This window comes from Chrysochloris asiatica, unplaced genomic scaffold, assembly GCF_000296735.1.
Source record: "Chrysochloris asiatica unplaced genomic scaffold, ChrAsi1.0 scaffold00061, whole genome shotgun sequence".
NCBI lineage: Eukaryota > Metazoa > Chordata > Mammalia > Afrosoricida > Chrysochloridae > Chrysochloris > Chrysochloris asiatica.
In genome coordinates, this window is record NW_006408579.1 from 2,703,658 (window position 1) to 2,720,764 (window position 17,107).

The window sequence follows — 17,107 nt, forward strand, 5'->3', positions numbered from 1 at the left end:
GAAAGATGAGGCTTTCTACTCCCGTAAAGATTTACACCCTCGGAAACCCTGTACAGGGTCGCTATGGGTCGGAACCGACTCGACGGCACTTACAACAACAACAACAACAATTGTTGTTAAATGCCACCAAGTTGGTTTTGATTGATACCTACCCTATACAGGGTTTTTGAGGAGTGGCTAATGGGTTTGAAGCACTGACCTTACAGTTAACATTCTAGTGTTTACTCTATAGCACCACACCAGACTAACTCCTCCTTACGACATGTTTGAAATATTAAAGACAAAGTCTTGCTGTTCTGGATCCTAAGGATCATTCTGGTAGTCCTTCTGGCTGTCCTTACTCCACACAAGATTTGTTTGTTCTTCTGGTAGTTCATGGTACTTTTAATATTTTCCTCCAACACCATAGTTCAAATGCATTGATTCCTTTAGTCTTCTTTATTCATTTTCCAACAATCACATGCATATGAGGTGATTAAAAATACCATGGCTCGGGTCAGGTGCCCCTTAATTCTCAAACTGATATCCTCAAACTTATAGTGACCCTGGATAGGGTTTCCAAGGAGCAGCTGATTGGTTTGAAGTGCTGCCCTGTGGTTCACAGTTCAGGCTGATCCTACTGTGCCACACAGGAGGTCTGTGGCAACAAATTTGCATAATATAACGTATTATTTGACTTCTTGACTGCTGCTTCCAAGAGTGTTGATTGTGGATCCAAGCAAAATGAAGTCTTTCACAACTTCAATCTTTTCTCCATTTTTCATAATGTTATTTATTAGTCTAGTTGTAAGGATTTTTATTTTCTTCCCAATGAAGTGCATGCAATCCATACTAAAGGCAGTAAGTCTTTAAACTTCATCAGTATTTTAAGTTCTCTTAACTTTGAGCAGCACTTAACAACAACAACAGAGTTCTGGTGTGGCAGCATAGTTTAAGCACTGGAATGAGAACCACGGGTCAGTGGTTAAAAACCACCAGTCGCTCCTTGGAAGTCCTTTAAAGGGTCACGATGAGTTGGAACCTAAGGAGCTCTGGTAGCATAGTGGTTAAGAGACAGGCTGCCAACCTGAAAGTCAGCAGTTTGAAACTACCAGTGGTTCCGCGAGAGCAAGATGAGGCATTCTGCTCCCATAAAGATTTACAGCCTCAGAAACCCTGTGCGGGGTCACCATGAGTCAGAAACGACTCCACGGTATTTAACATGAGTACTTAACAACATGAATTGGAGCCTGACTCCAGGACACTTAACAACAAGCTTCCAGAAAGCAAAATTGTATTAATCTTATTCGATGTCTATTCAGGGCAAGCCTTACTATGTTGTTGCTGTTGTGTGCCATGGAGCCTCATCTTTCTCCCGCGGAACAGCTGGTAGTTTCGAACTGCTGACCCTGAGGTTAGCAGCCCAATTGGTAACCACTCTGGTAGCGTAGTGGTTACGAATCGGGCTACTAACCTTAAGGTCGGCAGTTCGAAACTACCAGCTGTTCCGCGGGAGAAAGATGAGGCGTTCTGCTCCCGTAAAGATTTACAGCCTTGGAAATCCTGTGTAGGGTCACTATGAGTCGAAGCCGACTCCATGGTACTTAACAACAACAACTCAACCAAAGCTCCTTTGAGCCTTATTATATGGACATTTTATTCTATGTATACTCAGGGCCAGCCAGAGTGAATGTTCCTCCTAGGAGCACAGAAAGGGAGCCTGCAGGCTTCCTGAGATAGCTGCCTTTTCTGTCTGCTCAGAAATAAGCAGTAAACAGAAAGAAAGAAAGAAAAACGGTGCCTTGGTTGCATCTTCAGATGAAACGTCTCCTAATTCTTTTGGGTTCCTTCACAGTAAATACAGTAAGGGCTATAAATGCAAATTAGCTGACAATTTAAAGTGTATGGGGGAAGAGGCCCTTTTTCTCCCCCAACACTGTGGGTTGTTCAAATGCCTTTGCTACTTACTTTTATCAAAGTCACTGAAAGATGAAAGCTGGAGGTGAAGTAGGTGGATAATGTTCTAGCATGAAATAAATATATTTACTCAAGGGAACCTCAGGCACGGCTTCAAGAGCACGCTTCTATGACAGGCTCATACAATGTTTGTCCTTTTGTGATTGACGATTTCACTCAGCATATCCTTCAGGGTAAGGGACATTTACTAATGCTTTTCTCATTTAGCTAAGTCATTTCACTTCCTTGAGCTTCAGTGTCGACCTTTGTGCGTTTCTAAGGGGCCGTTTTGGAAATGAACTCTGATAGGCCTTTCTGTTCTCATCCTTTCAGAACCCTCTAGGTTGGTTTACAAGTAAACGTGACCTTTTACCAGGTCTGGTAGCGTAGTGGTTACAAATCGGACTGCAACTTCTCAGTCCGCGGGAAAAAGATGAAGCTTTCTGCTCCCGTAAAGATTTACACCCTCGGAAACCCTATACAGGGTCTATGAGTCAGAAACGACTCCACCGCACATATCCGCCACCACACACGCGCAGAAGGGCTGCCTTGTATTGCGCACGCGCTCTTGATCTTTCTCCTTCACCGGTGTGAGAGTCAGGACTTCCTGTCCTTTATACCGCGACTGGCGGAAGTGATGGCACTTGCCGACATTTGGAGAGTTTAATGTGTTTTTCTGGTTTGTTCTGGTAGCTGCTTTCCGCGCCAAAGATGCCAGGTCTCGCGGCCGCAAGCCCAGCTCCGTCCGAGTCGCAGGAGAAGAAGCCGCTGAGGCCCTGCTGCGCCTGCCCAGAGACCAAGAAGGCACGCGATGCGTGGTCAGTGCGCAGCCGGGGAGGGGGCGGCCGGCGGCAACCCCGCGCGGCGTGGGTCCGGAGTTGCGGTGTCGCTCATAGCCCTCGCTTGGTGTGCGGTGCTCTCCCGAGAGAGTTATATAGGGTCCAGTGGGCCGCGCAGTTGATTCTACAACTTGATTATACTACTTGGGTAAGGGTAGAGGAGACTGGTGAGACTCATTTCACTCACTCCTTTCTGTAAAGTTTCTGAGGTATCAGGTTTGTGTCAAGCACTGCATCAAGGTCTAAAAGTTTAGAAATGATAGTGATGATAATGTGCTGGAAAGGATCTCAAAATTAACGGAGACATGTTACCATTGGGACTCCTGGTGTGGCGCTGTAGGGTCAGCGTTGGACTGGTAGCCGCATGGTTGGCGGTTCAAACCCACCAGCTGCTCCTCGGAAACCCTATATCAGGGTCGCTGTGAGTCGTAGTCGACTGGAAAGCACTTAACATATCGCGTAGTAAGGTTTGTTTCTGGAGTAAACAGTTCTGGAAATGTTTAACGTAGTAGGACATGGGGCATTCCTTACAGTTCCTAGTTAGGGGGATTGTCTTTAAAGGCTGCTGATTTAAAAATCAACCAGTCTAGGATTTGGGAGATGATGTAGTATACAGAATAGTACATGTAGGTTATCATCAATCTATCAAAAGGTTTAGTTTTCATTTATACAGGCTCGGTTGGAGCCCACCAGCTGCTCAGCGGGAGAAAGATGAGGCTTTCTGCCCCTGCTAAGATTTCCAGTCTCCAGAACCGTATATAGGGTCAGTGAGTTAGGTACTTAACCCACACATGTGGAACAAAATCTTCAGAAGACATAAATGTACACCTAGACCCTTTGACCCCTTTTTATCCTCACATTAGAAATTGTGGCTTACTTACTATTTTGCAAAAAAATCTGTGAAGGGAGAATTAAGAGACTATATGATACTGAACTTGCCTCATAGTAACATACTTATTGAACCTTCTGAAATTGTTGTTAAGTGCCGTTGATTCGGTTCTGACCCATAGCGACCCTGTTAGGGTTTCTGAGGAGCAGCTGGTGATCTTGAACCACCGACCTTGCAGGTCAAACGACGTTACAGTCTGGCGCATTAACCCACAGCGCCACACCAGGACGAGTCTTCTGAAATTGTTTGTTGTTGTTAGGTGCCATCGAGTTGGTACCAAGCCATATTGATCTTATGCACAGCACAATGAAACACTGCCCGATCCTGGGCCAACCTCATGTACTGTTGCCACACTTGAGCCCAACTATGCTGCCACTTGGCCAATCCATCTTGTTAGCGGTCTTCCAAAATTAAGAGCCTGGAATATATAGAGTCAGGTTTAACCCAGGTGGTGACCTTGAGCAAATAATATTGCCTGTGTTACCTGATTGTTAAATGGATGTAATAAAGCTGTCTGCTGAACTGAGAGCTAATGATAAAGCACCATTAAGTGCCTGGCACAGTACCAGGCATTCATTCAGTGAATGTGAACTATTCCCTGGGCACTCACTTGCACAGTTTCTCCCATTTTCAGGCAATTTTTTCTTGAGCTAACTATCAAAGGATGGGTAGGATTTAGAAACCAGTACCAGCTGCTGGTGGACCGAAAGGTTGGTTTGAATCACTAGGTTGGCCGTTCAAACCTACCAGCTGCTCCTTGGAAATCTCACACAGTGTTGTGAGTCAGAACCGACTGGGCGGCACTTAACAACAGCAACAACCCGCTGCTGTAGAGTTGGGCTCTGACTCCTGGCAACTCCATGTGTGTCAGAGTAGAATTACTCTATAGGGCTTTCAGTGACTGACTTTTCACAGGTAGTGAGCCAGCAAGGCACCTTTGGGTATTTGTGAACTTCCAAACTTTTGGTTAGTAGTTGAGCACAATAGAAGGGAGAACTTATTGCATTAATGTGTTTTATTCGGTCAGTTTATTTCACCTGGCTACTGCGACTGGGACTCTTGGTGTGGCGTGGTAGGGTTAGCACTGGACTGTAAATCACAAGGTCAGCAGTTCAACCCCTTCTTCAGCTGCTCTTCGGAGACTCTATACAGGGTTCCTATGAGTCAGAGCCGACTCAATGGCACTTAACAACAACAACACAGCCGTTGAGTCCATTTTGACTCATAACAACCTTATTTGTTGTTATGTGTCTTCAAGTCGATTCTGACTCATAGCGACCCTATATAGGGTTTATGAGGCTTTTAAATCTTTGAGGGAGCAAAGAAGCCTTATCTTCTGTGGAGAGGTTGGTGGACTTGAACCTCTGACCTTGTGTCTGATGTCCAGTGCTTATCTAATCAATGGAGCCACAACACTCCCATAACAACCCTATGTTGTTAAGTTTAGGAAACCCTGAATAGGGTTTCTGAGGCATTAAATCTTTCTCCCTTTGAGTAGCTGGTAGATTCAAACTGCTGACTTTTTAGTTAGCAGCCCAACACATAACCCCTATGCTTCCAGGGCTCCTCAGCAACCCTATAGGACAGTAAAATAGTTCATAGAGTTTCTGAGCCTCATCGTTCTTCCATGGAGAGGCAGGTAGATTTGAACTCCAACTCTGAGGTTAGCAGTCAATGCATAATTCACTGTGCCATCAAGGAGCTTCTTATTTCATTATGTTGGTATTAAGTGCTGTCAAGATGATTCTGACTCATAGGGACCCTATATAGGGTTCCAGGGAACGGCTTGTTGGTTTTAATCGCCACCCATTCAGTTAGCAGCCCCGTGTTTATTCTGCAGCGCCATACCAGAACTTCTTTATTTCATTATTGTTCTTAAGTTCTGTCAAGTCGGGTCTGGCTCATAGCATCCATGTATAGGGTTTCTAAGGAGTGGCTGGTGGGTTTGAATATTCAACCTTGTGGTTAGTAGTCCAGTGCTTATTATACAATACTACACCAAGACTCCTTATTTCATTGTGCTGATAGGTGTGTGTTGTAGAGTCGGTTTTGATTCATAGCAATCCTGTAAAGGGTTTCCAAGGCTGTAACTCTTTGTGGGAGCAGAAACCCTCATCTTTCTCCCTCAGAGGTACTGGTAGATTTGAACTGCTGACCTTGTGTTAGCAGCCCAGTTAGTGAGACAAGGAGAGAAACTTGGCTTCAACAGTGGGCAGGTTTATTGAGAGTAAACCTGGGAGGGGAACTTAGAGCTCCCCTGTCCCTTACAGACTGGCATATTTAAGGCAAGCTTTCAGTGGGTGTGGTTATGGAGATTTTCCTGAAACCTGAAACTACTGGGGGGAGGGTCTCTTGGTGTAATAAAGACTTAAGCTTTCAGGAGACCTGAGCTTAAGCAGGACTTTATTCAGGTCCACTTGGGAGCAGCTGCAATGCCATTTTGTTGATCAGGAGCGGGGGTCCTTCAGTAACCCACGACACTACCAGGTCATCTTTTATTTCACTATATTGTTAAGTGTCGTTGAACAGTGTTATACCTTGGCTATGGACCAGCAGTAATTCCTGCTATATTCCAGCATACTCATGTTCTGTCTGTTTCACCCTTGTATATATACTAAATAAATATAAGGCGCTCTGGTAGCGTAGTGGTTACAAATCGGGCTGTGAACCTTAAGGTCAGCAGTCGAAACTACCAGCTGTTCCACAGGAGAAAAATGAGGCTTTCTGCTCCCGTAAAGATTCACAGCCTCGGAAACCCTGTTCAGGGTTGCTATGAGTCAGAACCGACTCCACGGCACATAACCACTAGCCACTAAATAAGTATATTGTGCATACTTCTTTAGTCAAGTACTTAATGCCTACTTTGTTAAGTGACGAGTAAATTTTGTTTTTAAGCATCATCGAGAAAGGAGAAGAGCACTGTGGACATCTAATTGAGGCTCACAAGGAGTGCATGAGAGCCCTGGGATTTAAAATATGAAATGGTGAGCATAGTACTTGGTAATATCATACATACTCTTATTGCTTCACGTTTGTGTGTTACTTTACAGATCTAGCAGACATTTTGCAACACTATTTGAAAGGTAATTCAGAAGTAAAAATAATGACTTTGAGAATACCAGGTTATAATCTGTGTGCTTAAGTGTCACTGAAAAAATATCTTTAGTTCTCAGTATGGGATTAAATGAAGCTAATAAATTATGAGACATGCAAAGGATTTGGGCAGGGGGAATTTACCTTTCAAGAAAGGACTTAACAAAAGCCTTTGGGGTAGCATTTGTCAGAAGGAAATGTAGCTTAGAAAGTTCAAAATACTCAGGTTGTGTGATATTAAAAAAGTAAATGAAAGATGTTACCTAATTTCTTGCTTCTCCCTGTGTGTCTTTGGGATATACTTTTACATAGGGAATCAGCACTACATGGGTGCATTGCTTTTGCAAAACAAAAAGCATGGCATTTTTTAACATGTTTCATTCTTATAAAATTAAAACCTCAGACCATTTTCTGAATAACTTTGAATACAAGTTTTAGTGTTGAAAGGGACCTCAAGTGATATGGTATCTAGATGAACAATTTCCTTTTGCTTAGATCTTCCCTCAGACCAACACTTGGCCCACTCCCTCATTTTGTTGAGCTGTCTGTTGAAACAGCATGTTGTTTATTGGAGAGACTTCGCCACCCATCTAAAATAGCTCCCGTTCCCCGTCATTGTATCTGAGCACTATCAGATAAAGCTCTGTGAAGATGGAAATGATCCATATTACATTCTCCAGAGCGGTAGCAGTTACCACATGTGACTGTTGAACACGTGATACATGGTTAGTGAAGCAGAGGAATTGAATTTTAAATTTAAAAAAAAATTCTCTGTTTTTTGTTGTTAAGTGATGTTGAGTCAGTTCCTACTCAGTGATCCTGTGTAGGGTTCCCGAGACTGTAAATCCTTTTGGGAACAGAAAGCTGCCTCCTCACATGGAATGGCTGGTAGACTTGAACTGCCGACTTTGTGGGACACAGTCCACTCTTACCTTAGAGAGCCACCTTGTTCCCTATATGAGACTTGTTAAATGCTGTCAAGTCAGTTCCGACTCTTAGCAACTCTGTATAGGGTTTTTGAGGAGTGGCTGGTGAGTTTGAACTACTGACCTTGAGGTTCAAACCCACCTTGCGATCCAGTGCTTTATCTTACAGCGTCACACCAGGACTCCACTCTCTGAGGCTAATGGCTGCTATATTCTTAATTTACATGTTGTTGAGTGCCATTGAGTTGGTTCTGACTCATAGTTACCCTAGATAGGTTATCCAAGGAGTGACGGGCAAGTTTGAACCACCAGCCTTGTGTTCCAGTACTTATCCTACAGTACCACACCAGGACTCCTTAATTTGCATAATGTGTTTGTTTATCATCTTCATTGCATCACTCCAACTACACTGTAAGCTCATTGAAAGTAGAAATTGTCTTTGTTTTTTTATCCTGTCATATTCCCAGCACCTAAATTGTTGTTGTTGTTGTTAGGTGCCATCGAGTCGGTACCCACACATAGCGACTTTATGCACAGCACAACGAAACACTGCCCAATCCTGGGCCAACCTCACTATTGTTGCCACGCTTGAGCCCATTAATGCTGCCACTTTGCCAAGCCATCTTACTGGGGGTTTTCCTCTTTTTCTCTGACCCTCCACCTTACCAAACATGATATCCTTCTCCAACGACTGGTCCCTCCTGACACTATGTCTGAAGTTTGAGAGATGGAGTTTGGCCATCCTGGCTTCCAAGGAGCACTCTGGCTGCACTTCTTCCAACACAGACCTATTGATTCTTTTGGCAGCCTATGTATGCACTTTCAATATTTTCCTCTAACACCATGACTCAAAAGCATCAATTCTTCTATGGTCTTCCTTATTCACCTATAATAGTGCCTGGCAAATAGTGGGTGCTCAATAGAGGATTATTAGTGAATGAAGGAAGGAAGGAACTAAGACCTAAAGGATCAAAATGACTTGCTCATGGGTGGGTTAGCAGGATCAGAAGTGAAACCTTGGTCACCAGGCTGACTCCCTTTACTTTGTGCCCTCCGCTAGCATTCCCCCTTTTAACTTAATAATAGCCGATGTTTTTATTGTACAGGGTTTATGAGGAGTCAACTTGAACCACCGACCTTGTGGTTTAAACCAACCTTGCAGTCCAGCTCATTAACCTGTGTGCCACAGTGCCATTAGCATCAAAGCACCGATAGATGACACCAAAACCATGTTTCAGTCTAATAGTCATAGAGAGCCTGGCTTCTTTCCCTTTCACATCTTTCCTGTCACTTGGGAATTTCAGAGCCAGTCTTCCTCATTGAGCTGTAGAAAGGAGGGATAAGGACCCCTCCTGACTTGATAAGAAGTATCGCATGGTAGTGGAAACAGTGTAGGCTGAAAATTCCAAGCCTGAATTTTGGTCCTCCCATTGTGATGTTTAGTTTAGCATGTTTTTTATATCAACTACCTCACAAGGTCAGTGGTTCAAGCTCACCAGTTGCTCCTTGGAAACCCTATACAGGATCGCTATGGGTCAGAACCAGTTTGATGGCACTTAACAACAACATTTGATTTTGATCCAGGCACTCATCCTTTCTAGATTTCAGTTTCTTCATTTATAAAAGGACATAATATATTTTATGATTTGTCCTAGTGTGGCACTGTAGGGTAAGCACTGGATTGCTAACCACAAGATTGGCAGTTCAAACCCACCACTCCTCCTCGGAAACCCTATACAGAGTCTCTGTGGGTGGGAAGAAGTTCTGGTGTGGCACTGCAGGTTAATGCACTGGGCTGCAAAGTCGGTTTGAACCACAAGGTTGGTGGCTCAAGCTCACCAGCCACCCCTCGTAAGCCCTGTAAGTCGGGTTGGAACTGACTCGACAGCACTTAACAACAACATAGTATGTATGATATATTTACTGGAACTGCCTCAACAACCACTTTAAGGATCCCTGGTTAAAAACTCAGCTGCTGACTGAAGGGTTGGTGGTTCGTACCCACCAGCTACTGTGATGATCTGCTTTTGTAAAGAATACAGCCTGGATTGTAGGGTTTGGTTTGGTGTACATGACTTGCTTATGTATAAGTGGTTTTTAGATTAGTTGGTTACTTAAAGAAATCTCATGGTGAATCATTTTGTAAAATAAACAAGTTTGTGACAGGGGTGGGGCGTTCTTAAGAAATACACTCACTGATTACCTTTGAAGACCTGAAAACTTCACCAGCTGTCTATGGTTTTTACTGTAATAAGTAGAACCACTTCTTAGTCAATTATGTTAGCTGCATGTGCTAAATCTGCCTTACTACAAAGGGTAATTAAAAACAAAATAGAAAGAAAGGCTAATTTTAAAAGCATCAAAAGCTTTTCGGTTTCATGTGGAACACCAAGGTGCCTAGTGTAGGTGTTGTGTCTTTGAGGGGCCCAGAAGGGATCATAGTTTTCTTTAAGTTATTAGGGTAGAAAGTGAGTGATTCCTTTGTACTTCAGGTGTGTATAAAAGAAAAATGCAAAAACCTTGGACTTTACTGATAATGTCACCTTGGGCAAAATCCTTACTTTAACTTTCTGACCCTTAGTAGGGTTGTTAAAATGATTAAATGATGTATGTGTGAATGTGCCTTGCAGACTGGAAAACTAGAAGTTAGAACAAAAAAATAGCCAATATTTTTGGGGTTGTTCTGGTTAAGTGCCATTGAGCCAATTCTGATTCATAGTGACACTGTACAGTTTCCACCCAGGAGCAGTAGGTGTGTTTGAATCACCGACCTTGTGGTTCACAGTGCTTATCCTAAAGCGCCACACCAGAATTCCAAAGCAGATCACCAGACATCCTTCCGAGGTCCTTCCAAATGGGTTCAAACCACCAACTTTTAGGTTAGTGTTGTTGGTTATTATTTAAATGTCATTGAGCTGGTTCCAGCTGTATAGGTTTTCCAAGGAGGGCCTGGTGGATTTGACCCGCTGACCTTGTGGTTAGCAGCACAGTGCTTTTCCTACATTGCCAAACTAGGATTCTTAGGAGTTATAGAGATCAGATATTCAATGGTGTCTGTTGAACTTAAGACCTGATTGTGTATTTTGAAACCTGGTTATAAGAAGAATCTTAATCCATATGACATCTTTCTAAATATCAAGATGTCATGTTTTCACTTGCATTGTTAATAATACTTTTGGAATCAGAATAGGTATTTAGATACTGTTGCTCTCAGATAACCCATTTTCCCAACTCCATGGGGAAATGGAGGCACAGTGAAATCATAAAGGACTTCCTAAATGGATCAGATAAACAAATGGCCATTCTGAGTTACAGCAAGCCTATAGGACAGAGTGGAACAGCCTTACACGGTTTCTAAAGCTATGAATCTTTAGGGGAACAGGCTGCCACATCTTTTTCCCATGGATCAGCTGGTGGGTTCAAACGAACCACTTTAGGTTAGCATTGGAGCACTTCACTATTTCACCACCAGGGTTCCTTAAGGTGGGAACAGAGGACCCCCGGACTATCAAGGGAGAAGAGCACAAACGGAATGTGAAACCCTATCCAGAGAAGCATCGACACCACAAATGGAGGCAGAGATGGGGATGTGGAGAGAGGGAGCAGCTGAGGACTCTAGATTCATGGAAAGAGAGGGACTGCGAGCTGGTGGCCAGGAGGCAGGCTTGCAGAATGTGTCCTTTGGTTGTTTAAATTATTATATTTTCCTGAGTGTTTTTGTGTACACCCACCCACCCCCAAAATACAAAAACCAAAGAAAAAATGGAATGGAAGCAAATATTGTTGAATGGTGATTCACAAAGGAGAATTGTAATCATTGCAATTGTAAGCATGAGTGTAAAACTGATGTTCTCCATGTAAGCTATCACTTAATTCACAATAAAAACTTAAAAAAAAAAAAAAAAAAAGAGGGGGCAGGTGCTGCAATTAAAACTAGCCTCTAAGTCTTTTGTGTCCTCCATTTAACGGTCACTCTTACTTTACTGTCATTCCTCAGTTTAATAAGAGTGCAGCCTTGGAAATCCTGTGGAGGAATTCTCTGTTCTCCAGGGTTTCTATGAGTCAAAATTAACTTGAAGGCAGTGGGTTCTCTTGTCCAGGTGCTTGTATTCAAGATAAAGAAGATAAAATGTGTAGGTGATTCCCAACTCATTAGTAACCAAACAGGTAACAGTTGTATTGACTGTTGTCACTTCAAAGATCAAGTCAGTTTTGGTTATCCTTCCTGCCCAAACCTTCCTTTAGTGTATTCTTCCTTTGAGCCTTTTAAGTGTGGTGTTATAGGATAAGCACTGGACTGTAAACTGCAAGGTTGGTGGTTCAAACCCACCATCCATTCCTTGAAAACCAGGGTTGCTATGCATCGAAACCAATTTGACGGCACTTAACTGTGAATGAGATTTACCCTACTTTCTCTGCCAAATGAAGGGAAGAGCTAGATGAGGAAAGTACTTGAATTAGGCATGAGATGACTAGCTTAATTACTTGGTTACCTTTTTAGCACTGTTCTCTTTCTGCTACCGTAGGACTAGGGACTGGGGTGACTGAGAGTGTTCTGGAGAGTAGCCTGCTGCTAACTGACTAGACTAACAACTCTACCCTCTATTTCCCTCTCATTTGCCCTTTCCAAATGTATTCAAAAGGTTTACCCTTATTTTGCCCTTGGGATTAATTGGGTAACTTTCCACCATAAGTGCCTTCCACTTGTGAATTTTGCCAAACATACTTGAATCAATAAGGAGGGTGTGCGAGTCTCTTTTGTATACCTGAATGCTTAAACAGCCATAGGCTTTTTTAAAAACTGTTTTTAAGAAAATAAATATAAATTATCTTTATTTCAATAAACATTTCTAAAGATTAAACAATAATGAATTGAACTGTTTTGGTGATGGTTTTAGTTAGGCAAAGCTAGAATCTGAAAATACGGATTTTAAAAATTCAGTGGATAATTTAGAGTACTTATGGAAGTTAGTTAATAATATTTGGTAGAAGCATTCAGTTCTAGTGTTCTTAACTTCCCTAATGCATGATGTGTGACATTTGACTTTCTAAAATCTTTTTCTTAGGTGGTCTACTGTGAATGAATAATTCTTCAGAAGGATGAAGAAGATTAAATGAGAATTCTTTAATGTCTTGATAAATGGAAAAAGTATTTATAACTTATTAAAAAATATATATTCCTGGTAAAAGATCATCAGAAGTGTTTTTTTAAGTGCCTTACATGACTTTTTTTCTCTCCATAAAGATTAGTATATAAAAAGATCTCATAGTGCAAGTTTCTTTTGTTCTTATTAGTGTCATTCTGGGTTTTTTTTGTAAGAAGAAAACAGTGATACTATCCAGTAATATCTCCAAAAGTAGGTTCATGGAAGTAGAAATCAGTAACTCTTGACCAATTTAGGATGGATATAGTAACTGTAATAAAATCTCTTTCAAAACTAATGTGGTTTTTAACTTAAAGACAAGAACTGGATAAACCTTCAGAATTAAGGTTTAAATTACTAATGTTCCTTACTAGTTTTCTCTTTTGCTAAATTAATTCATTAGACCAAAAGGTAATGCAGAATTGAAGTAAGAGTATACATAGTATGCATGTATCATTGTATGGTGGGAAAATAGCCTCCTTAATAAAAGAACAGGAACAGATTGAAATGGTTTCGTAGGCTATTGTACACGTTAATTAAGTGCATGGCTTTGAAACAGCCTTACACACAGCTGGCCGTGTTACCTCAAGTAAGCCACATGCCTTTGGTGTGTTTTCTCCTGGAAGGGTGGGGATACCCAGATATTAATAACTTAGAAGATTGTAACTAATGAAAATGATATACTTAAAAGTATTTGGTATAGTATGTAGTAGTATTGTTAACACTAATTCTTTGATTTATTTCTCATATTTTTCACATGAATATTTATTTGAATATAGTACTTTTAGTAAACAGTAGTTTACAGAGCAGTCTTCTGGGTAAGTAATAGACACTTGTACTCAAAGACAGGTATGAGCCAAATTACCACCCAATACAAATCCATGGTAAATGACTGTCCAGATTTTGCTTGAATATGTCCTATGGGTACAACAAAAAGTCTAGAACCTATCACCCAATGCTAATTTTGATATAGGTTCCAGAATTTTCCTGTGTGGTTACACAATTTTTCAAAAGCAAAATGAGATCGTTTTTCTATGCTACATATTTTTAATATTGTAGTTAGGTGTCATCTAGTCGGTTCTGACTCATAGCGACCCTGTGTACAACGGTGAAACACTGCCCGGTCCTGCACCATCCTCACAATTGTTATGTTTGAGCCCATTGTTGCTGCCACTGAGTCAGTCCATCTTGTTTGGGGTCTTCCTCTTTTTCATTGACACTACACTTTTCTCAGCATGATGTCTTTCCCCAGGGAGTGTTCCCTCCTGACAATGTGTCCAAAATATAAGAGACAAAGTTTCACCATCCTCACTTCTACAGAGCATTCTGACTGTTCTTCCAGGACAGATTTGTTTGTTCTGGCAGTCTGTGGTACTTTCATTATGTCTCACCAACATAATTCAAATGCATAGATTCCTCTATGGGTTTCCTTATTCGTTACCCAATTTCTAACAATAGCACAGTATTCTTTGCCTTTTTCCCTTGATATATTTTATCAATAGTTTATTTCCTCATTATCATGTATCTTGGTGATGGTTGTGTACCTTTGAGTCAGGTTCCTATTCACAGCAACCACAGGGTTTGGGAGGCTGTAAATGTATGATCTTTTTAAAACTTCATTTTGCTAGTATTGGTCTTTGATATATACATATGTATGTATGTATGTGCTAGTGGTATGCCATGGAGTCGGTCCCAACTCATAGTGACCCTGTGTAAGGTTTCCGAGGCTGTAAATCTTTTATGTGAGCAGAGAGCCTTATCTTTCTCCCACACTGCTGACCTTGAAGTTAGCAGCCTGACTCGTAACCACTCCACTACCAGAACTTCAGCTGTAATACCATCACACAGCCATCCCAGGATAAACAGCAGACACCCTTGTCTCTTGTCAGAGAGTGTACTGTGTCACAGAAACAGCATCCTGCACACGCCCCTTATACTAGGTTGCCACCAAGGGAAATGGGATATAATGCTTGGTTTAGGCCAGCCTTAGTTCAGGACCTGGTATCTGGAGGAGAAGCCCAACTTTCTTAATGTATTATCTAAGCAAAATCAGCATTTCATAAGCTAAGGAAAAAGGGAAAGGACTATTAGGCAACCAATAGTGTCTGACTTAAAGTAACTTGGCAGTATGCATACAAGTCTAAAATCATGGCTGTGTTATATTTTAATATTTGTATTGTTGTTAGGTGCCATTGAGTCAGTACCAACTTACAGTGACCCTTTGCAAACAGAACGAAACACTGCCCGGTCCTGGGCCAACCTCACAATTGTTGCCATGCTTGAGCCCATTGATGTTGCCATTTTGTCAATGCATCATGATGGGAGTCTTCCTCTTTTTCTCTGACCCTGCACTTTACCAAACATGATATCCTTCTCCAGTGACTGGTCCCTCCTGACAATATGTCCAAAGTATGAGAGATGAAGTTTGGCCATCTTGGCCTCCTAGGTGCACTCTGGCTGCACTTCTTCCAACACAGATTTGTATTAGGAAAACAATCTCAAACCCTGTGCGTCTTAAACTGGTGAAGGACCAGAAAGACACCTCCCTCTGCAATTCATCAAAGACCAATACTATCAAAATGAAGTTTTAAAAAGATCATGCATTTTTTAAAGTATACAGAATTCAAACCCAAGTTTTTGTTATCAGATTCAAAGGCCATAAATTTGTCAACTTGCTACAAAAATGTCTATATGTCTGTACTTATCGTAGACCAGTAGCAACCAGTTATAAGATTAGCAGCAGTTCATGTCCACACTTGGAGAGGCACTTTTAAGCTAATTTCATAATCTGGCCCTAGCCTGCCTCTCCTGCCTCATGTCCTGTTGGTCTGATTCACCTGCCCCAAGCTGTTCTCCGTTGCCAGAGTATGCCATGTAGTTTTGTTCTGCTTCTAGGTTTGACTTCACCTTCTGTTCCCCCTTCCTGGATTACCCTCCCCTAGCTGGGGAACACCTAGTCGTCTTTTTAAGCCATTTAAATGTCACTTTCCTTGTGATGGCTTTCTTTGAATTATTTGTTCGCCCTCAGTGATTCCTTTGAATGCTGGGTATATTGTTTTCTTGGATTGCTGACAGGTTGGTCTCACCTGTTAGACCAGAAGGTCCTCGAAGGTTATAATTGTCTAGTTCATGTTTATATATCCTGGTGCACATAGTTTGTCCTGAATAAATACTGAATTCAATTGACTCAATAAATTGACTACTATGAGTCAGAGCCGACTCCACGGAACTTATAAGGAACTCTGGTAGCATAGTGATTATGAGTTGGGCTGCTAACCTCAAGGTCAACAGTTCGAAACTACCAGTGAGCAGTTACGCGGAAGAAAGATGAGGCTTTCTGCTACCTTTCTGTCTGTCTAGCTGGTGTATCAGCTTTCTGGTTCTGCCCTTCCTTCTGCAATACCACATCTCTTTAAACATAACTCAGTTCTTGTGCTTCACTCTGAATCGTCATTGTTTGTTGGGCTTGAACAATGACGGAAAGCTTCTCAAGGGCAGGAACAGTTTTATGTTTGATTTCCAAGTGCTTGCTTGGGAAACAGTAAATATTTGCTCTACTGAGTTGAAAACTTCTCAGCATATTGGAAATTTTCCAGCGTCTCTGGTTAATTTTAACCAGTGTCTCTGGTTATAGCGATATAGCTAAATTCCCTATGGATTCTACTGCTAGAACAGTTTTGAGAGGGTGCCAGGTGCCCATCTAAGCCACAGGGGCAATGGGCATAATAGCAGTTAGTGCTATTTGGGCAGCAAGGAAGAAGTATCACGGAGCCATGTAGAAGCTAGAGAGTCCTATTTCTCAGTATAATGTATCTTGGCAGTCCAAAGTAGTTTCCCAGGTACACCCAGAAGATCTCTGGAGACAAGTAGACTTTATGGAGGGAGTCAGAGTTGGGAGTATATTTCCACTTACTGTGCCACCCACAGAAACAACCCTGACAGACCTGGATTCAACTTCTGGTTCTGCCACTTATTACCTGTGGGATCTTGTGATCTCTGAGTCCTTGGTTCTTATAGATTTAGAAGGAGGATAATGTTTATTTTGGAAGGTTGTTGGGATGACTAAATATAGAGTCATCCCTTGGTATCCATAGGATATCCAGGATGCCTGAAAATACAAAAATCCATGGATGGTTAAATTCCTTATGTACAATGGCATAGTATTTGTAGACAACCCATGCAAATCCTCCCAGATGTTTACAATCATCTCTAAATTACTTAAAATACTTAATCCAATGTAAATGCTATGCAAATAGCACTTTTCACTTCCTCTTAGCTTTT

At 41.8% G+C, this 17,107-nt stretch overlaps 1 protein-coding gene across 1 annotated transcript; it reads left to right on the forward strand.

The window, feature by feature from the left end:
* Positions 1–2,646: 2,646 nt before the first annotated feature.
* Positions 2,647–6,643, forward strand: LOC102811512 (cytochrome c oxidase copper chaperone-like). Its single transcript, XM_006864150.1, has 2 exons — positions 2,647–2,753; positions 6,559–6,643. Exons 1-2 carry the CDS (start codon positions 2,647–2,649, stop codon positions 6,641–6,643), a joined length of 192 nt encoding a protein of 63 aa, XP_006864212.1.
* The last annotated feature ends 10,464 nt before the right edge of the window (positions 6,644–17,107 follow it).

Bases quoted from the DNA above. Each gene is read 5' to 3' on its own strand.
- LOC102811512 (XM_006864150.1), top strand. From the start codon at position 2,647: ATGCCAGGTCTCGCGGCCGCAAGCCCAGCTCCGTCCGAGTCGCAGGAG. The intron at 2,754-6,558 runs GTCAGTGCGCAG...TTTGTTTTTAAG, and splicing joins AAGAAGGCACGCGATGCGTG to CATCATCGAGAAAGGAGAAG.